Source organism: Brassica napus, chromosome A3 (assembly GCF_020379485.1).
Source record: "Brassica napus cultivar Da-Ae chromosome A3, Da-Ae, whole genome shotgun sequence".
Classification (NCBI taxonomy): domain Eukaryota; kingdom Viridiplantae; phylum Streptophyta; class Magnoliopsida; order Brassicales; family Brassicaceae; genus Brassica; species Brassica napus.
The window spans coordinates 20,813,868-20,835,035 of NC_063436.1; the positions used below are offsets into that span (position 1 = coordinate 20,813,868).

Below are 21,168 nucleotides of genomic sequence, written 5' to 3' on the forward strand. Positions count from 1 at the left end.
AAAATGTCTAAACTTTGTTGGCTCTTTTCTTTTTTAATGCAGAACGTTTAAAACTTTTCGGTTCTGCTCATGTACCGACGGTACACTACCGTCGTCCTTCTATCCATATCCGGTTTGATCCTCTTTATCCTCCTCCTATCACCCACCAATTCTTTTTCCTTATCTTCCACCTCAAAATTTGGATTTAAGACCCTCCTTATAAAGTTTACAAATCTCCTTCCGAACAACCTTAGCTAATAGCTTCTGCTACTTTAAACAGTGACAGACCATAGAAAATCGGAACAGACTCCTTGTACCCTTACAGTTATCCTAAAATCAAGTTTAATTAATAAAGGTGGGTTTGAGGAAACAAACAACATTACACTCAGAAACGAGCTAACTCTCTTCTTGGCTTTCCCATACTAGGAATCTCAACGGCTTCCTAATGAAACTTGAATGTCAAAAATCTCATAGGAAGAACAAAATACATAGGTTTCAGATGAAATGGTGAGGAGGATTATTGTAAAGGGATTTGGAGTGCAGAGAATATGGCTTGAAGGAAGAGAGGATGCACATCCTCTCCAGAGAACACCTCCAACTTCAACTTCTCCATGTGAGGCCATATCTACAGGACATTGAACACACAAGTAAGATTCTGTCATTTCATTACAATTTTACGCTCTTAACAACATCCAACTCAAATAACTTTTACCTCGTTCGCATATTGTCTTGTAAATGCCGTAAGATATCCAAGTGTCGATAAGCACCACTGTTCTCTCTCACCGATCTCAGACTTTTTCTTTGGGTTTCCATTTTCACTGTCCACCTCCATCGCAGATGAGTTTTCATCTTCAGATTTTAGATCCTCCATCGATCTCGCTTTCGCTGGTTCTGGAAGCCGTTCTTTCAGGACTGCAGAGAAACTCTGGAACAGCAGGAGCAGTAGAGCCTATATGCACAAGGAAAAGTCAATAAGGGAATACAAAAAGAGACAGTACACTAGAAAGTTATTTGAATACCTCAGTTTCAGAGAGAGCTCTGTTAAGAAGAGCCTCTTTTGCCTCTAGGGATTCCCGTAGAGACACCTCTGCCTCCCCTGTCTTCTCCACCGTTGATTTCAAACGCTTCATCTTCCCTGGATTTTCACCAAGGACTGGCTCACCCTCCACTAGGGAAAGTTTGCTCTCAGCAGCCTCCAGCTCTGCTCGTGCGTTTGCTGAAGCTTTCTCAGCAACCAAAACATTCTTCGTAATGTTTGATATGTCTTTCCTCAAATCAGAGATACGATTATAAGTCTTGTTAAGTGCATTCCCAAGTATCTGCAGAGATAGAAACAAAAAAAAAAAAAATCAGAGTTTATTAAGGAAACACAAACGAATTGAGTTAGAATGAAACGGACCTCCCATGGCTGATCAGACACATGAAACTGATCAACATTCTCCGGAGAGAAAACCCATCTCACAATTGCCTGATTCGATACGAGTCTATAACCCATCATCCTATCCATTGCCACGGCCGTCATTTGTGCATTGTTTTTCCAGTATGCACTCACTTGCGATAATAGCATCACCTGTTTATCATTATCAGGACAGAGTTTCCCAAAGACTTGGCCGTACCGCTCTAGGACTGTGACCATATGAGTGAAACTTTTTGATCCGATCTCGAGTAAGGTCTGCACGACTACTGTAAGAGTCACTTCAAAACCATGAACTGGATATATCTTTTCTTCAATCCACGACATCATGTCACGTGCAGATTGTTTTTCCTTGACCTTCCTGTTCAGTTCAGCTGACAACTGATGCTCTTCTGTTTTCTCTTTACCCTCTTCCAAGGAGTACCTGTATGCCGGAGCAGCCTTTGCAGGAAGCAATTCTTCTAGGGCACTCGCATTCTCGATGCTCTATTTGACACACAGAAAACAAAATAAGTTCTCTAGTGGCCAAAAACTAAAGCCATGTTCAACTCAAAATGAAACATAATAGATCAATAAAAATCTCAGAGAGACTGTGTGATGCTAAAGTTTGGCAGCTCTTGATTGCCTCAAATTTTCTAATATATCAGAATATTAAAATCATAACAAGTGCGATGTTACCTGCTTAATTTTATCCCAGTAAGACAAGCGTACTTCTCTTTGGAGAACCTCCTGAACAAATACACGCTTAGGGGCCCATTTGGGAAGGTCCAACACATAAGACCACTCTTCCCATGGCCAGATGAACTGGAAGTTGGATCTGTTAAGCATGAAAATATACTCATTGAATTAGAAGAAAGCATAAAGTAAAACAGCACCAAGTTCATGTCTATTAAAAATCCATATTTTATGTTTGAAAAACAATCATCAACTTGGCTAAAGAAAAGCTTATAAGCTAGATAATTTTCTATCATATATGGAAGTGGAACATCCACAAATCAATTCAACGGATAACGTAAGAAAAATGAAAAATGTATACTTACAAGTGGTGAGAAAACCAGAGGATAAGGCGAGTCCTAGATTCCATGTCTAGGTCGGAAATTTTCTCAAAGAGTGCCCGAACAGCGCCAGCAACAACAGCAGGAAAGGCACCCGGAAGAGCCTAAAATGATTGAATATTTAGCATCAGGTAGAAGAAATAAATGACACCAACCATTTAAAAGTCATCGAAAGATCATAGTAGCCCATTGTTGCTTGTTTGCTACCTTACAAAGATCCATAATCACGAGTGTATAATAGAGAGTCTTGAACGGTGGCTGTGGTAGCAGCAGTATCTGGAAAAAAAAAACAAATCCAATTGTTAATCTAAAAACCACAGCTCTAAGACAAACTTCCCTGGAAAAACCGGAAAAGACTATCATTATGCTTTCATATACATTCTGAATACTTAATAGAGCAAGAGAGATTTCAAATTTAAACAAGAACAGAACTTCACCTGAGAAAATAGTGTCTCTGCCATAAGATACTCATACCGAAAGGGCACAGGAAGATTAGCCATGTAGGAAGCGCACTCCTTCCGGCTAGATTTGCAATGTATAGATCAGTAAAACAAAATCAAAGGTGACCCCAAAACTAAAAGAAACTCAGCACACGCTAAGATGTAGAACAAGAAACAACAGATATATGCTAGGCAAATCAGTCGCCCCGCCGTAACACAATTTAAATAGTGTTAAGTTACTATATTGTTCGTAGAGTTAGTCTTGACTCTTGAACTTAGCTTAATGCACCTTAGCTAAGGGTAGAATGTAGATATTTACCTAGCACTTGACTATTTTTACACGCCTAACCCAGATCTACACCAAAACAAGTATGCATGGACAACAGTCTACTATGCAAGTAAAATATGACAGGGACATAGATAACCAAGAGTTTTGAAAAAAATACATACCATCCATTTAAATAGAGGAGCACATCCAGTAAATACTCCTCAACGACAAAGCGATCGATAGGTTGTACATCCTGTGAGTAAATAATTCCAGAATTATAAGAGAATACGAACCCATATATCAATCTACATGTATGTGTAATAAATTTCCAGATGAACATAGACATCACATCACCTCAGTCTTATTAGCTGGAAATATATTCAACCTGCGAATCCTCTGAGGATATCTCATCAAAGCGTCATGCTTTTGCTTGCCAATGTTTTCCCTCGAAAGATCAGAAGGTGGACTTGGTGGTTCCATACATTTAATAGGGCGTAGCTCATGAAATTTTCCAGCAACAAGCTGAGCTTCAAACGAGAGATGAGGCCTAGGAACTAGCACATAGAAAAAGCGTTAAATTGTCAGAAATACAACAAACATGTCTAGTATGATAGAAGAAGGTAGACAGGGAAAATAAAGAAGAGGGTTGTAGTGGATTGCAGTCTTAGTGGTACAAAAACATTAAAAAACATGCATACCACTATCAAGTTTCCATCCATTGGAAGCTAGAGACTGTGTCCGATCCCATAGGTCTTCCACGAAATCCTAAAGAGACAGCAAACGACAAAGAGAAACCATAAGTTACGACACCATGATACAAAATTCAACAAATTACGATCTCGAACAAATAGAAAGACAGAGAAGGAAACGTCACATAATTTTAAACAAACGCATCTTATTCATTCATCTGCCAAGACATCTACCGCAAAATGAAAGGGATACTTTACACCAAGTAATACAACAGTTTAAAAAAAACAACACTAAAACAAACCTTTTCTGAAGGACTATTTTCAGATTCTCCTTTGAGAAAAAAGTTTAAGCCAGAGGATGAAGAATGCTTTCGGATGCTCAAATAAGCTTGTATCCCGACTAACACTCTTTCAATCTCATCAGGAACTTGCTGCAAGAAAGAGGGAAACCCATCGGCGTTGACAAGTTAATAATAGCTTATAGCAGTTCGAACAGAAGCAGTTCAGTTACCAATACTGCCCACTAGGTCAGACATGATAAACCTAAGAATTAGACTACTAAATTTGGTTGCACATAGGTCATGACTACATCATTATATAACTGGAAGCTCGTGATCCTGTATTCTAATGGCCTTCCAACACTAATATAATATGTTTGATTGTTTTCTAATACCCAACTAACAAAATATCTTCTAAAATGTCTTTAAATCAATAGCAATACCTCCGCGAGTTCTGCTCCTCCCCACGGGAGGCTTGACAAGATGCATATAACGTAAAAGTCAGCTTGTGCTTGCCATGATGGGTTTCCTTTCTCTTCATCCACAGTGGTGGCAGCAGATGACAACAGCGTTTCGAACACGACAATCAAAGAGGCAGGTTGAATAACCTTACTGCACAACTGAAGAACCCAAATAGAACATGTTAAAAACATAGAAAAACATCTCAAAGCCAGTGAACAACTACTGTAAATATTAATGTTTGCTTTTAATTTTTCAGACGGTTTTGGTGTCTAAGAAAATATGAACTTGCATATCAAATTAATGAAGCAACTGTGTAACAAGATTAGTAATCATACCAGGGAAGTCATAAAGCGTAGCAATATGCGGATATTGTTGCAGTTTCCAGAATCTAAAGCGACCTGGCATGTTCAACCCAGTAAAAGCAGTTACATTATAAGCAAAAGTGGAGAACTTAGATAAGCTATTGAAACAAAAATTCTATTTTGGCCATTGATATAAATTATTCACCTGGAAATTAGCTTGGACACTTTCTACTATCTTCCTGACAAAGTCTTCATTCTCCAAGTTCAACAAACCAATCTTAAACATGTGGAAAGACATCAATCAGATTTCAAAGTATATGTACCAAATTAAGCTGAACTAACATGCAACAGGGAACAGGATACCTCACTTCAGTATTGATCTAAATGCTGAACACAACCAAATTTCCAAAAAAATGTCAATCTTGCATACTAATACAGAGCAAACAGTGATGTCGCATTTTTTCATTACTTAGAAGTAGGAAACGTTACTATGTCCCTTCTTTAGGATGTTACGGACAGTTCTATGAATATGTATATTACTACAGTTATGTCATCTAAATGATCCGCCTTAAGGTAATATATATTCGATATTTTTCAGTAAACGAAGTGATTTTTAAGAGCTATCCCTAGACTATTTCTTCTGAGCTAATTCATATTCGATATATGCATCAACAAAAAAAAAAGAGGTGTGATCTTTTCAAGTTATTATTGGGCTATTGCCTCTGAGCTATATGCATCATCAAAACCTCTACCTAAAACACATGTACACACATGCATGCCCAATATCCAGAAAACGAAAAAAAAAACGAAGTTATAGTATATAAAAGACTTACCAGAGTCCCATACAAGGGAATCTTATGAGGCAATTGTTCAGCACACTGCAGTAGATACTGTTTTAAGATGAAAATCACAAAATACACGTCAGCATAAATGCTAATGAAAACGTCGAGATTACAATACATTGAATTGAATCTCTCTTAACACATGAAAATGTGAAACTTACAGGCGAAACTTGGTCCCCAGAACGTTCGATTTCTCTACGAATAACACCAAAACAAGTCTCCTGCATAGAAACAACAAACGAAAGAGACTTGAGAGAGAGGGGGAGCAATTAGGGTTTAAGAATCGAGAGGTAGAGATAGAGAGAGAGAAGACTGACGATATGGTCTTTGAAGTCGGAGGAAGTGCCGTACTCGGGGCCCTTCTCGCCGATTCGGAGAAGAAGAGTCTTCCAATTGCTCATCTTCCCGCAGCTGCAGATTTCTCTTCACTGGCGAGCGCACTGACCTTAAATCTCTCTTTCTCTTTCCTTCTCTCACTTCTTTCCGCAAGCTCTAGGTTTATTTGGTTTTTGGATTTAATTTATTTTTCTTTGTCGACCAGTTTTATTTGATGAGTTAAAGCCCAACGGGCTCAAATACAGATGGTGACGGGCTAAAATGTTTTGATTTTTGATTTTTTAACTGTTTTAGATTTTAATTTTTGATTTTGATTTTGTGGTAGATTTTAGTTTTATTATAAGAAAAGAAAAAAAAATGGTTATTTTGAATTTTGACTTTAAAAAAAAATGAAAGTAAAAATAATTAGTAAGAAAATATTTCTTGTAAGAACAATACAAATACAAAATATTACTATCACTAAAACTCTCGTAAACTTATACCGAAACTTTATTTTAATTAAATTTGATATAAAATTATAGTACACAATATTGATTAAAAAATTATAGAGCTAAATTACTTAACCAAAACTCTGATGGCAAGATTATTATTGTGAGATTTTTGTTCATGTATTTTTGTAAAATAGATGTAGCTTTTTAAAGAGATGTATTTGTATAAAATTAATTCGTTAGAAAAATAGGTAAATAAACTAGATCATGATTCACATGATACTGCAGATTGAAAACAAAACTGATAAAACAGTTATTAAAAAGATGAGAACTAATGTTTTATATTGTTTGGACACGAGATAGTAATATATTATTGTTTTCATAATTAATATAGGTGTATATTTAATTTAAAATCCTATATTGATCCAAAATAATAATAATTTAAATTTTTTCAAAAGAGTTGGGTCCAAGTGAATGTTTCTATTTCAATAAGATATATAGTTGAGATATTTCAATTAAGAAAAATAATTGGTCTAATTGCAAGGTAAATTTCAGTTTTGCCATAAATTTGATATCACTTTTCAAATTTACCTCTAAAAGATAACTATTTTCATAAATACTTTAAATTTTGTGGAAAAAAAAATAACTCCTCTAAATCACTTGTCAATGTTTAAACATGATTCATACAAGTTTATAAACCTTAAATTTTGTGAGAAAAAATTAACTCCTCTAAATCACTTGTCAATGTTTAAACATGATTCATATAAGTTTATAAACTCCCTTATATACTAAACCATAAAAAATTATCAATAAAATATTAAAGTATATTTGATTGAGTATATTTCTGAATAGTGGTAGCCAAGTTAATGTATTTTAAGCAGCTTCTCCTGATTGTATGTATAATCAGTTTTATTTTTGATAAGTATACAAATTTTAGAGAAATGTTTAGAATACTCTAAGTTATCTACTACTTTTAAACAATACACTCAATCAAAAAATACAATTTAACTAATTTTTTTCTCTTCATATAAGTTTTATAAGTGAGGTAGATTTGCTTTGATAAATCAATAAATTTGACATTTCATCAAAAAAAAATTTACTTGGGTAAATCTTCCAAGATATTCTAAAAATACTTTTTTGACCAAAAGAAAATTCATTAAACAAGTAAAAAACATTTATACCATTACTCTATATATATATATATAAATAAATAATAAAAAATCGAAAAAATCAATTCAAAATTGTTTTCTTGATTTTTTGATTTTTCAATTTTTAAATATTATTTTCAATTACGAAACTTCTTTTGAAAGTATTTAAAATTATTATTTTAAAATTTTAGTCTTAATTATTATTATTTTTATCCCCATTTTCCAAAAATTCATCCCTCAAATCTAAAATGTAAATTCTTAACCGCGTTCACTGTTTGAAGTTTAAAGCAATTAATCGACAGAGCCATTCCTCACAATTATTATGGTGGGTAAAGTATTTATAACAGAAAAAATTTAAATCGGTTCTCAAAAAAAAATTAAAACTTTAAAACGGTTTTCAAAAGAAAAATTAAAACAGAAAAATATACCCGTCCTTTCAGAATCTATAAACTCAAATTGATAACTTGAGGTTTTTTAAATCGGGCACTTTGGTGCTCTAGAGAATACTTTTGTATAACATTTATTCAGCCGTGGCCAATTTATTGCAGATTTTCTTAAGGGAAACAAGAGAAATATAAACAAATAAAATCAGTTGTTCGTGATATGCAAGCACATGAGTTCATGCCTGGCATAACACTAAAGAACTTAACAAAGCAACTAAGGAAAATGAGAAAGAAGTAAAAACATGTCGTAAAGAAGGAAACCATGATTAAGTAATGAAAAAAATCACTATAAAACATCATAACTCTTTTTTGTCTTCAGGTCAAAGCTTTAGCAATGAATTTGACGAATTTATTCAGTTTTTTCGAGACATACTTTTCGATCTTCGCAGTCTTTTCCTCCTCCCTCCTAACAAAAAAAAAAAACAGTCTTATGAAATTACGAAACTCTACTATTGAATTGTGGATTTAGAAAGACAAAAGGTGTTCGGAATCATGATAAAATTTCAATATAAGACATCAAAATCCTTTTTTCCTTAGGGTTAAAGAATCCCTCACTTATCCTTCATCGAATGTTTGACGAACTCATCAAAGCTGATCTGACAATCACCATCAGTATCCATTAGTCGGATGACACTATAAGCGACCTCATCAGTTACTTTTTTGCCATTGTGATTCATAGACTGTTGAAAGTCTGCTGCAGTTATGAAACCATTGTGATCGACATCTAGAGCCTTAAAGAATTGAATCATATCTTCCATTTCCTCCGTAGACAGTGTAACATCTGTGACAAGCTTTTTGGCTAACGCATCATCTTCATCCTCGCTAACAAAATAAAATAAAAAAACTTATTAAATTATCGAAACGCTGCAATTTAATTAGAAATTAAGAGAGACAAAAAAAAGCCTTCCAAATCATGATGAAATTACACCGTAAGTCATCATAAATCTTCTTTTTTTTCATGCTAAAGCTTTTTTAAGAAGGGTTAAAAATCCCTCACATAGCCATATATCTTTTGACGAATTCATCAAAGCTGACCCGACCATTGCCATCAGCATCAAAATTTCGGAGCATATTATAAGCTTCCTCCTCTGTTAACTTTTTGCCATCACTTTTTTCAGACAGTTGAAAGTCTGCTGCAGTTATGAAACCATTATTGCCTACATCAAACAACATAAAGGTCGCCTTCATTTCTTGCATTTTCTCCTCAGGCAGAGTAACACTTGTGACGAGCTTGTCTACCCCTGCATCCAGTTTTTCAATCCTAACAAAAGAAAAAAAAAACAAAATCGTATTAGATTATAGAAACTCCACTATTTAATCATCGAATAAGAAAGATAATAGTATTCTAATCATGACGAAATTTTATTGTAAGACATCATAAATCCTCTTTTTTTTTCTTCAGGTTAAGACTTTTTAAGAAGGGTTAAGAATTCGTCACCTAGCACACATTTTGACGAATTCATCATAGCTGATCCGACCGTCGCCATCTACATCATATGTTTCGATCGTCTTGCAAACGTCTTCATCGGTATAATCGCCCCCATATTTTGTCAACACATATCGAAGCTCTGACGCAGTTATAAAACCATTCTGGTCTATATCGCACAACCTAAATTCTTTCTTCATCTCTTCCACTTTTAGTTTGTTCAACATAACTGTGGATATCTTTTCGACCATCACAGCTTCATCAGTCCTGTCAAAGAAAAAAAAAGGAAAAGGGAAACCTTCTTAATTAAATTACATAAAATCCACCATTAAATCACAGATTAAAAAGGAATAATACGAGACAAGTAAAAGTAACAAACCAGTTACGAGAGTGTTCTCCAGCTATGGTTGCTACATACGTCAAAGCATCGACCCATCTCTGCTTCTGTTCCTCTGTTTCACCTTCACAGGTTTTCTGGAATGCGATCCCAAAGCCTCCCTTCTGCTTCCTTACATCCGATGGATCAACGTCGTAAAAAATCGGCATCACAATCTGCCCCGAAGCTTCTTTGCACTTCAGGATTTCAACCAGTTCATCTAAACACCAGCTCGAAGAAGCGTAGTTCTGTGAGAGCAAAACAATAGAAGCTTCCGCTTCTCTGATGGCTAGTACGAGTTCAGATCCAATCGTGTGGCCTCTCTCGATTTTCTGGTCATTAAACACCGTGATTTCTTTTTTTGCAAAGACATTGTGTAGATGACTGAGGAACCCTCTACGAACATCTGGCCCGTGGAAGCTGGGAAAGATTTGGTGACTAACGCGAGACAAGGAAGAAGAAGAAGCCATGAGCGAGAGAGAGAGAGAGAGAGCAAAAAGAGAGTTTGAAGAAAGTATAAATGTGGTTTGAGGAAACAGGTCCGTTGTTCATTTATAGAAGGAAAACGCTTAAAGAGAAGAGGGAAGTGTAGAGAAATTTGAGAGATCCTGCGCTGGAAAACTAATGGCTTGTTTCCACGGCAACTTATAAAAGTTTGTTTCCTTATAGCCGCCAATTTTCAATTGGTCAAATCTGACGGAGAGAAAATAGTGGAAATAGACGAACTAGAAATACTACAATATATATATATATATATATATATATATATATATATATTCTAAACCATACCGGTCAACCCCATTCGAATTGTAAATTTATGTGATGATTGTTTGGTTAGTTTCTAGATTTTGGATTTTGGTTTTTGGTTTTAGTTTTGGGTTTTTTGGATTTTAGATTTTGATTTCTCGTTTTTGATTTTGTAGTAGATTTTAGTTTTTGGAAAATCATGAATGGTGATTTTAGATTTTGGTTTCTGGTTTTTGATTTTTGTTTTTAAATTAATAAAGTAAAAGTTTTATTAATAGTAAAACATTTACTATGGAAATAATAGAATATAAAATATTATTGTCAAGACACACGTAATCTTTTTTTTTAAAAAGCAAACACAAAATATCTATATTATTAAAGTTGAAGTACACATTGAGATTGTTTGGTAATATGGATAGTAGTTAAAAAATAGTATTGTTTGGAAACATGGATAGTAATAAGTTAGAAAAATAATAATAATAGGCTTATGCTAATAAAAAATTGAAAGTTCATTACATTATATTAAAAAGTAATGGGTCTATGTTACTTGATAATATACATATTCAAATCAAAATAATAATTTAAAATTGATTTATATAAAAAAATTATTCAAAAATAAACATATATTCAAAATTTGATTTTTACTAACATATTTTTCGATAACTATTATAAAAATGTTTTAATATATATAAGAAAAATACAATACAAATCCCAATTTCAAACACCAACTTAAATTATGGTTTTTAGATATCACATTAAATTTTAAAATACAATTTATGTGGTTATTTATATGATTGTACGTATAAAATATTATTAATTATAAGAAAACTTATTTGATGGTACGTATAAAATACGATTAATTATATGATAACACATATTTTGTAACCTATGATGACACATATAGGATATATATATATATAATAGTGATTAGGGGTAGCCGTTCGGGTTCTTTTTCGGGTCTTTTTGGGATTTCGTGTTCATTTCAGATCTTTGAGGATTTGGTTCGGATTTGAATAATCAATTTAAATAGGTTTGGTTTAAATATTTGGTAGAGAATTAATAATTATTTAAGTATTTTTATAGTTTTGAGTATATTTTAACTATTTAAGATATTTACGTTTGATTATTTGTATATATTTTCAAGCATTTAAGCAAACTTAAAAGTATCATATATATTCTGGATGTTTTTATATATATAAAATCTAAAAATAATTAATATATATAAGTATATAAATCTATTTTGGATATCCAAAATACTTCGGTTCAGATCGGATTAGATTTCAGTTCTTCAAATACCAAATTTTGAATAATTCGGATATTTAATCAATTTTGATTCGGATTTAGTACTACTTATTCGGATTGGGATCGGTTCAATTCTTCGAATTCGAGTTTTTTGCCTAACCCTAAATAGTGACATAAAAATCAAATAACATCATATTTTCTTTAAATAAATACACCCGCACGGGCGTGCGGGTCAAAATCTAGTTATAATTATATGTTTAAACATAAACTTAAAATTAATTTTGTGTTGAAACATACATTTACATATATATATATATATATATATATACTCTATATTATTACTTTTACATATAATATATATATGCATATATCCGTACATATTAAAAGTAAAATGTCCAGACATAATTTTTAATAAACTTTTCCATAATTATAATATATATTCATCAGCGGTTAACTACAAAAAATTAATTATATGTGTAGAATTTAACTATACATGCATTAATTTTATGTAAATTTTAGAATTAAATCATTGTTGATAACTATTATTTACAAATTTAAATTTAAAAGTTAACAAATATTTCTAAAATTGGGAAAACACAAGTCTATAAAGATGGTATAGTACAAAATAATAGTGATATTTCTTCATAAACTAAAAATTAATTTTCTTGGGTAGAAAATAAATTTTGATAAAATTAATAGTAAAATATTTACTCCCGAAAAATAAAAAAAATAGCATTGTAATAACACACATAAAATTATTTAATAGTTTTGAGGTTCATGTTTACTTTGCGTGTGTTTGTAGAGTTGGTCTTATATAGTACTATTAAATAAAATTAACAATTTTATTTTAAAAAAAAAAAGAAAATCATTATTTTTTTATTTTGATCGTACGTAAATTTTAGGAAGAAACAAGTAGAATATGGATTTTGGTTTTTAAGAAGGAACTAGTAAGAGGAAGCAAAAACTAGTTTTCCTATAAAATAGGGAATCTATTTGACCAAAATCATGATTGGGTAAAAAACTTTCAAAAACTAAAAACTAGTGTAGAATCTACAAAACAATCGACCTCTTAGTTTGATAACTTTTTTTTATCAACTTCTTTTATAAAACCCAATGGGCAAAAAATTACAAACATGGTAGTTAAAAATCTAATCGGCCTTTAAGTAACACTAAATTATGAGAAACATATAATTAAAACACAAAATACAATTTAATTTTAATATAATAGTGAATTTGGCTAAGAAAAACAAGTGTCATGTTCTGGTGAGAGTATTTGATGACGTGTCATTCTCAGAAAAGAATAAAACTTCTTTTATATATATAGAAGTAAATATTTTATTAATGGTAAAATCAAATACAAGACTTGACCGAAACATGCCCAGAAAAATCATATAAATAGGGTTGTTTGTAAAAAGCAAAAATATATCATCAATAGTTCAATACTACTGTATCAAAAGAAATTAATAGTAAAAACAATATGGGCATCACAAAAACATCTATGACTATGTCCTTTGTACTAATATTGTTGATTTCTTTTTGTAATTACAGTATTTTGGCCAGACCAGGTATATTATTATTCTCAGTTATTTTTTATCATTTGAAGAATAGTAGTTAAACATTTCCGTGTCATTTGATGTAAAATCGGTCATAATACTTTTAGGTATATAAAATATATTCAATAATAATTTTTTAAATGTTTACATTAACCGTATATTTGCAGAAATCAAGCCAGGGAGTTATGAATGTACTGTGCCATGTACTGCAGTTTACGGAAATAGGGAGTGTTACAACTACTAGGTCCGTTTCCGCGCTACGCGCGGATTATATATTTTTATTTAAAATTTTGATTTTGATTTTTTGACTTAATATGTTAATTGTTTTATTTTAATATTTTATTAAATTTTGTAAATGTTTACATATCTATTTAACCTGTTTTCTGATTATTTATTTTTTATGTTTTTGTTTTTTATGTTTTTGTTTGATTTGAAAATAAAATATGAAATTTTAATATTTTTCCATTTAACACATTGTGTAATTACAAAACAGATTTTCAATTTTGAATCCGCCTAGGACGGATCAGATATCCGCCGGATATTACAATTTTTAGAAGGATATCCGACATCCGGATATCCGAGAACCCCGAATCCGGATAAGGATAGTTAAATTATGGATCCACCAGATAAAGATCTGGATCCTTAAAATAAATAAAAAATAATATTAATGTATATAAAATATTAACAATAATTTAAAAATAAAAAATATATAATTTTTTTTAATTTTTTTATGTATAATATTACATAATTTACATAAAATTTATATATACTATTAAAAATGAAATATATTAAATAAAATTAATTTTTATATATAGATATTATTATTTTTGAAATAGTTATTAATAAAACTTACGGATCTAGATATCCGGACTAAAAAATTAAAATATCTGGATCTGGATCCGGATCCGGCTTTGACGGATCCAACATTTTATTAAGAAAAAAGAACAACCATGCTCTGGATTGGATATATTCAGAAAGAGAAATGTTTGGAAAAGAAAAGTTAGTTAGACACAAAAAAAAAAAAGACAAACTGATTGCAGAAATTAAGAGACATGCAAAAAAGAATTGCCAATAAAAACATCAATTGTCGACCATAAAATGAACTTATAATAAAAAACATGTATATAAAAGTGATAAGTTGTCTTACACGTTCCTTCCCCACTTCTCAGTGGCTGTTGCAACTTTATCTTATGTACCATGGCCAGTATATTTTAGATAATGACCAAATGTTTTCTTTGTGGGGTAAGGAAGCTTGGAAAAGGCTCCTAACTCTTTTGAGTACATAAAACGCTGCTTTCTGAAGTCAAAAAAAATTTATTCCATGTCTCCTGAGGATGACGAACCAGTCATCTGCAAACATCAAAGGGCTTAACTGATAAAACATCATAAGTAAGAGTACTGAAATAACCTCAAGCATTCTAGGATAAAGAGGATTCAAATAGTATACGGTATATATTCATTATTAATTTTTGCAGAGACTGTGTGTTCATTCGTTGGAGGTAAACACTGAACTTTACATATATTCAGTCATTAAAGTAGTCTAAATCTAGTTTACAATCCAAACCAGTCACCGAGACTATTTTAGTGGCAGCCTAACAACTGAATCTAAAATCTCAAATGAGCTTACTTGGCTACGAAAATGAAGAGGCACAACTTTTTTAGAACCAGAAAACTTGGCTGGGGTGACTTTAAACGCATCTGCCTGGATGATACTGTTAACCTGTGAATCAATACACAAACACATGGCCATCATAAGCCTTTAACTCAAGTAAACAAATAGCAGGCATAAGAGTGATGATTTACCTTGCTAAACTGGATAAAACACTTGAAATCCACAGACCACATAGTGAAAAGCAAGACTAAGATGTGAGAAGCAAGAAGATCACCAAAACCGATCATAGCATCGATGAAATCTACGTTAGGCACGATTGTAGCCAACCACGTAGCATAGAGGATAGCAAACGGCCAAACATCCAAAGGCCACGCCCAGTGTTTCTTCCTACACAAGTCGACCTTGTCCACTACCTTTCCTCCCACGTGAAAGCTTGACATCTCAAACGAATCCCCTAGGTCACCGTCAGTGATCTAAACTTTCTTGGGTTCTGCACAACCTTTGATAAGAGACCTCGTAATCGATTTCAGCAATATTAGAACACGAATCTCAATTGGTATTGAGAAACGGTGCAACGAATCGAAAATCTACAAAAATCTGCCTAGTGTCAACCATTCAAAGCATCGGCGAATCGAGAAAGATGATTATGAAGCAGATCTAAGGAGAAGGTGAAGAGACGAACCTTTAGGCTTGGATTGAGTCTAGAGGATCTAAGCTAGGGTTTTCCAATCACGGTGTAACCTAAAGAAATCGCTATCTCGTCGTTTCCTCTCACCTAAACGCCTCACGATTGAGGTTATTCCCATGAAAGATGTACGATTAACATGGTTAAACCTTTTTTAAGAAACAGGGTTCACTAATTAATGTGCTAGCGAGAAGAGGAATCGGTAAAAACAACGCATCACTTACGTCATTCCATTTAGAGATTGGGCCAACCAATAACATGTGAAAGCCCAAATCAAAACAAAACAAAACACACCGTAAACCCACTCGAAAAACAATAAAACACGGAGGACCCACTGTCGACGTGACGTGGCAGAATGAATGGCTGAGAATATTTCGCCCATGTGGCATCCTTTATAACATCCAAAATTAATCCCTTTTATATAGTGGGATTGCACAAGTCATAACTATAATGGAGGACAGTGTGATGCTACAAAAGGTGGAGAACTACCGCAATGTTGTTGCTATAACTATATTAATTAGTTTTTGCTAAACTGTGATTTAAGCAATATGTCTTACTCATACCAGATTTTAAGTATGAATCTATACAATTATTTTAAAATATCATCATTGCGTATTATTTATAAGATAGCCATTAACATCTATACTATTAAAGCAGGATCTTATTGTCATTTTTACTTTAGACTGCCATTTTCTTTACTAACATTGCATATTTCATTAAGGGTAATCAAGTAAAATATTAATAACACATCTATATTGGGTTATTTTTTCGGATCCAGCCCACATCAGATCTCTCTTGGGCCATTTGGGCCGATTAAGAAATCAGATTCAATTATCACATTTTTTTTTCCTTTGGGCCATTAAATCCAAGTTCAAATAATTTTTTTTCAACTATTCTTAATTATTATTTTTTTCTTTTTTTAATATAATTTAAGTATTCATAAAAAAAATTGAATTTTTCATTGAAAAGTATAAATCTTTACCAAACGTATACAATTTCTTTTATTAAAATATTAACTACATAATAAAATTAATTTATCAGAGTTATACCAACTTATTTCATTAAAGAAATAAAGTTTAATTTTTTAAACATAAATAGCCATTTAAAACAAAATACGATAAATAAAGATAAAAAGTTTAAGTCTTTTATAAAATAAAACACAAATATATGAAAATATGACATTTACTAAATATTTATCAATTAAAAAAAAACCCCGTGCTTTGAAAGCGCGGGTCAAAATCTAGTCTATACTATTAAAGGAGGATCCTATTGTCATTTTTACCTTAGTCTGCCCTTTTCTTTACTAACATTGCATGTTTCATTAAGTGCAATCAAATAATATTAATAACACATCTATATTGGGTCATTTTTTCAGATCTAGCCCACATCAGATCTCTCTTGGGCCATTTGAGCCGATTAAGAAATTATCTAATTCTCATATTTTTTTCCTTTGGGCCATTGAATTCAAGTTCAAATGATTTGTTTTCAACTATTATTAATTATTATTATTTTTTCTTAATATAATTTAAGCATTCATAAAAAAAATTGATTTTTTCATTGAAAAGTATAAATCTTTATTAAAAGTATATAATTCTTTTTATTAAAATATTAAACATATAATAAAATTAATTTATCAGAGTTATACCAACTTAATTCATTAAAAAATAAAGTTTAATTTTTTAAACATACATAATTATTTAAAATGAAATACGATAAATAAAGATAAAAAGTTTAAGTCTTTTATAAAATAAAACATAAATATATGAAAATTGGGCCCATTGCTTTTGTTCCATCAGCACTCTCCTAGAATTGGGCCTGACACTAATAGTATATTTAGTCGCGTGAATATATTCTAAAAAATTTCAAGACTTTTAATTTTGATTTGCAGACTAAACAATACACTTATAGATTTTGTGGCCAGTTTAGCAATAATTTTAATTTTTGGTCAAAGCAATAGCTTTCTTTTGAATATATGTTAAATTTACTCAAAAGAAAAAATATATTGTTTTACAATTTGTGCTACATATTTCAGACATAAGAAACTTGTATCCTAAGAGCAACAATATCGGCCAGTTTCTTAAAATGAGGTTCTAGAAAATAAAATAATTAAGTTATGTAAATAGAGACATGTGAAACAAAATGTGTTTAAAACATGATGTAGAACTAAAAGTTAATAATGGGTTCTTAGAGCATCAGCATCGTGGAAACCCAATCCCGTTTCTTAATTTTTTTTTGCTTTACCTGTTTAAAAAAAAAGAAAATCAATCGCGGAATGCCAAATGTCGTGGAACCTACAAAATAGTGTAAAAACCCACAAGAAACATCATTTTTTCGTGACAAGAAGCCACGTTTTTTTCCATTTTGTAGGACCCACCCCACCTTTTCTCCATAAAGATGTTTTAAAAGTCTTTAGTTTAGAACTTATTGTTTTTCTTTCTTCACTTTTTTTTTTCTTTTTTTCTTTATCTTTATATCTTAGATACTTTCTAAGACCATACGTTGGAGCTGCTCTAACATAACCCGACATAAAGCAATATTTTAAGATAGCATTGTGTAGTCTGAGTTCCTACATATTCTTCTGGTGTGATTCAATTTAACATAACCCGATAAAATATCAAGAAGTATTCTGTTACACAAAATATAACATTGGTATACAGAAAATATCAAGATGTACGTATCTAATGTATATGTATAGCAACAATATTTAAGCACCAAGATGTAGTCACAACGGAAAACAAAACAATATAATATATATTTATATATATATAAAAGTACAAAGATTTAGGACTCATACTGACCATTGTCCAATGGAATCAGTGTTGTCATGCTGCTGCTGCGGGAACTGTTTCTGCAATGATTTAGGTGAGAAAGGCAGATTTGGAAAAGGTTGATGATCAGCGGGAAAGAATGTGGAAGGATGATGATGTGACATGTAACTAGTACATGAAATGTTGTTATGGTCTTGTTCTTGGAACTGGAAATGATGATTCTGTTGTACTTGTTGTTGTTGTCTTTGTTTTGGGCTATTGGTTTTCTCTCCTTCGGTTTCTCGGTATTTGTTGAGATAGACCTTTAACGGAGCCACGTAGTCTTCGAAACCGAGAGTTGTAATGGCCCAAATGATATCATCTCCATTGATGGTTTTCCTCTTCTCTCTTTGACACTTATCAGAAGCTTCACCAGTAACGAAACTGATGAACTCTGATACGCACTCTTGAACGGTCTCTTTGGCGTCTTTCGAGATCTTACCATTACCGGGAAGAACCTTTTTCATAATTCTTCCGACATTGGCAATTGGGAGAAACCGGTCTTGTTCTTTGTTGTTGTTGTTATTATTGTTCTTTGAAGATGGGCTTCCCAGATTTGTTTCGGCTACTCCAGGAGATTCATGATCCTCCTCTGGGCTTTCTTCAGTCATCTCTCTATCTTTCTTTATTTTTCCGAGACGTTAATATGTGATGGATCTGATTTTATGGTTAAGCTTAGTGCTTGAAACTAGGTAACTTGTCTATTTATGGATTTCTTACCAAATTTGGAACTCCCTGTGACTCGGTCTTTTCTTTTACAGGTGGGCATAAAGGTTTAGATGGGTTAACCGGCTCTATTTGACGTATCATGCAGTGGCTTAAGATATTTTGCGAACTTGGTAGGCCGGGTCTGCCAGGGTCCATAGTTTAATAGCATTAACTCTAACCCGCTCTGTCCCATGATGTTAGAAAAAATCGCTAGGGAGATTATTGTTTAATAAATCTAAAAGTTTTTTTTATAATTTGAAAGTAATCCATATATTTATAAATTTTAAACTACTTCTGAAGTAGTAAAGAATGCACTATTTTTATAAAGATTAAGAAAACAATGGTAGATTGGTGGTAGGGATTGATTTGGCAGGAAGCATAAACCGTTGATCCTGAGTTCGATTTCTGGAGAAAACTAAGCTGCTACAGTTTAGTGAGACGAAGATGAAACTATGTCTTAGACCTCATTAGAAAACCTAGAACCGGTGGGCCGTAAGATATACATCTTACGGACCAAGGCTGTGAAGTTCGTAAAACCTACGAAGATTCTCAAAATTAAAAGCAAATACTTGAATAACAAGATATTCTAGCATATTTATATTAAGGATGTGACTGGTAACCATTATAGGAACAATATGAACAGATAGGAAATGAATGAATAGGAATAAATTTTTAGGAATGATAATGAATGATGGTTTCTTATCAAAATTGATAAGGAATTGATTTGTTCTATAATTCTTTACAAATAAAAGAATGAAGAGGAATGAAAATAAAAAATTATTCCTCATGAAAGGTAAATGTTTAAGGAATATTAAGGAACATAGTGTTCCTTTTCATTCTCTTGATCACCAGTCACACCCTAAGTGTTTAAGAAAGTTAATATTATCTAGTGTTAACATTATGTTAATGTTATCACTATATATATGCATATTATATTCTTTTATCAAACAAAACAGAATAATATACTTAGTTTATTATATTTTACAGCCGGATTAATCATCGACATAATTTGCAGACGTAACTATTGATAAATAACATTGTTTGTAGTGGACTAACTAACCCACATAATTTATTTTAATCTTCATCAAGAACAAAATCTTATTTCCTGTTGAATCTCTCTTTCTCAAATCTTCTTGGTGTAGGATCCAGATGCCAGATGTGAACGTTTTCACTTCCAGTTACTTGCAGATAACAAAAGACACACCACAACAAGACAAAAACTAATATGACCGGATTGGAGGTTCAATCTATCAGTATCACACATCCATGTGTAGTTGGTTTGATTTAGGGCTGTTCAATACGGTAAAACCGAACCGTACCGAACCGTAATAGACAATATGGTTTGGTTTTAGTATATACCATATAAACCGAATGGATATAATTTTATAAAAACCGTAGGATTTGGATATGATTTGGTATATAACCGATTAAACCGAATAAACCGAACAAAACCGATTAAATGTAGAAACATGTAAATATGTATTTATTTTATAACAATACATGAAAATCTATCTGTTACATAAGTTAAATTTGTGTTAATAACTATTACAATAATTTTATAGTAATAAAAAACCTTAATTTGTGAAACACTTGAACTATAACTAAATAACAATACATCGCAAACACAATTCAGACATCTTATTTTATAAGTCTTTTTTTGATCTTTTTGTTTTATTTTAGTCTTCACTAAATTAATATGAAGATTATAAATTTGATGGACAATAATTAATGGAAAATTTTCAATTGAAAAAATATGACTTTAATAAACACTAAATATGGAAGAGTGGAAAAACTTTTCTTTCATGTTTTTGTTTTGTTTCATATTTTTATTTTCAAAATTTCAAGCTTTGATTTTAGTTATAGATTTGATTATTTTATTTGATGGTAGAAGTATTTTTACTTTTTTGTTTATTTATTTGAACACGTAA

General features: G+C 31.9%; 4 protein-coding genes and 1 long non-coding RNA gene across 8 annotated transcripts; 1 reads left to right on the forward strand and 4 right to left on the reverse strand.

The window, feature by feature from the left end:
- Positions 1-304: 304 nt before the first annotated feature.
- LOC106439757 (nuclear cap-binding protein subunit 1-like) lies at positions 305-6,255 on the reverse strand. Its single transcript, XM_013881269.3, has 18 exons — positions 6,047-6,255; positions 5,891-5,950; positions 5,721-5,777; positions 5,093-5,164; positions 4,921-4,983; positions 4,567-4,743; positions 4,148-4,276; positions 3,855-3,921; positions 3,511-3,710; positions 3,339-3,409; positions 2,886-2,970; positions 2,656-2,724; positions 2,434-2,552; positions 2,072-2,210; positions 1,379-1,879; positions 999-1,298; positions 692-928; positions 305-604 (listed from the first exon to the last, which is right to left on the reverse strand). Exons 1-18 carry the CDS (start codon positions 6,128-6,130, stop codon positions 497-499), a joined length of 2,538 nt encoding a protein of 845 aa, XP_013736723.2. The 5' UTR covers positions 6,131-6,255; the 3' UTR covers positions 305-496.
- Positions 6,256-8,136: 1,881 nt separating this feature from the next.
- Positions 8,137-10,524, reverse strand: LOC106439756 (calmodulin-like protein 12). The gene is made up of 5 exons (XM_013881267.3): positions 9,890-10,524; positions 9,523-9,777; positions 9,082-9,345; positions 8,640-8,906; positions 8,137-8,490 (listed from the first exon to the last, which is right to left on the reverse strand). Exons 1-5 carry the CDS (start codon positions 10,354-10,356, stop codon positions 8,400-8,402), a joined length of 1,344 nt encoding a protein of 447 aa, XP_013736721.2. The 5' UTR covers positions 10,357-10,524; the 3' UTR covers positions 8,137-8,399.
- Positions 10,525-12,261: 1,737 nt separating this feature from the next.
- On the forward strand, positions 12,262-14,093 carry LOC125607061. The gene is made up of 2 exons (XR_007338328.1): positions 12,262-13,440; positions 13,596-14,093. It is a non-coding gene; the product is annotated as an uncharacterized LOC125607061 (long non-coding RNA).
- A 419-nt stretch (positions 14,094-14,512) lies between these two features.
- On the reverse strand, positions 14,513-15,951 carry LOC111214645 (probable manganese-transporting ATPase PDR2). 4 transcript variants are annotated; one of them, XM_048776639.1, is made up of 4 exons: positions 15,723-15,951; positions 15,232-15,530; positions 15,056-15,148; positions 14,513-14,778 (listed from the first exon to the last, which is right to left on the reverse strand). In XM_048776639.1, exons 2-4 carry the CDS (start codon positions 15,478-15,480, stop codon positions 14,743-14,745), a joined length of 378 nt encoding a protein of 125 aa, XP_048632596.1. In that variant the 5' UTR covers positions 15,481-15,530; positions 15,723-15,951; the 3' UTR covers positions 14,513-14,742. The 4 variants fall into 4 exon arrangements, with proteins under 4 accessions (XP_048632596.1, XP_048632597.1, XP_048632595.1 ...); XM_048776640.1 differs by having other exon boundaries at positions 15,232-15,553; positions 15,723-15,918; XM_048776638.1 differs by having other exon boundaries at positions 15,232-15,627; positions 15,723-15,917.
- A 1,752-nt stretch (positions 15,952-17,703) lies between these two features.
- LOC106442401 (nuclear transcription factor Y subunit B-7-like) lies at positions 17,704-19,301 on the reverse strand. The gene is made up of 2 exons (XM_013884091.3): positions 18,524-19,301; positions 17,704-17,966 (listed from the first exon to the last, which is right to left on the reverse strand). The coding sequence occupies exons 1-2, from the start codon at positions 19,141-19,143 to the stop codon at positions 17,963-17,965; spliced, it is 624 nt and encodes a 207-aa protein (XP_013739545.3). The 5' UTR covers positions 19,144-19,301; the 3' UTR covers positions 17,704-17,962.
- Between the last annotated feature and the right edge of the window lie 1,867 nt (positions 19,302-21,168).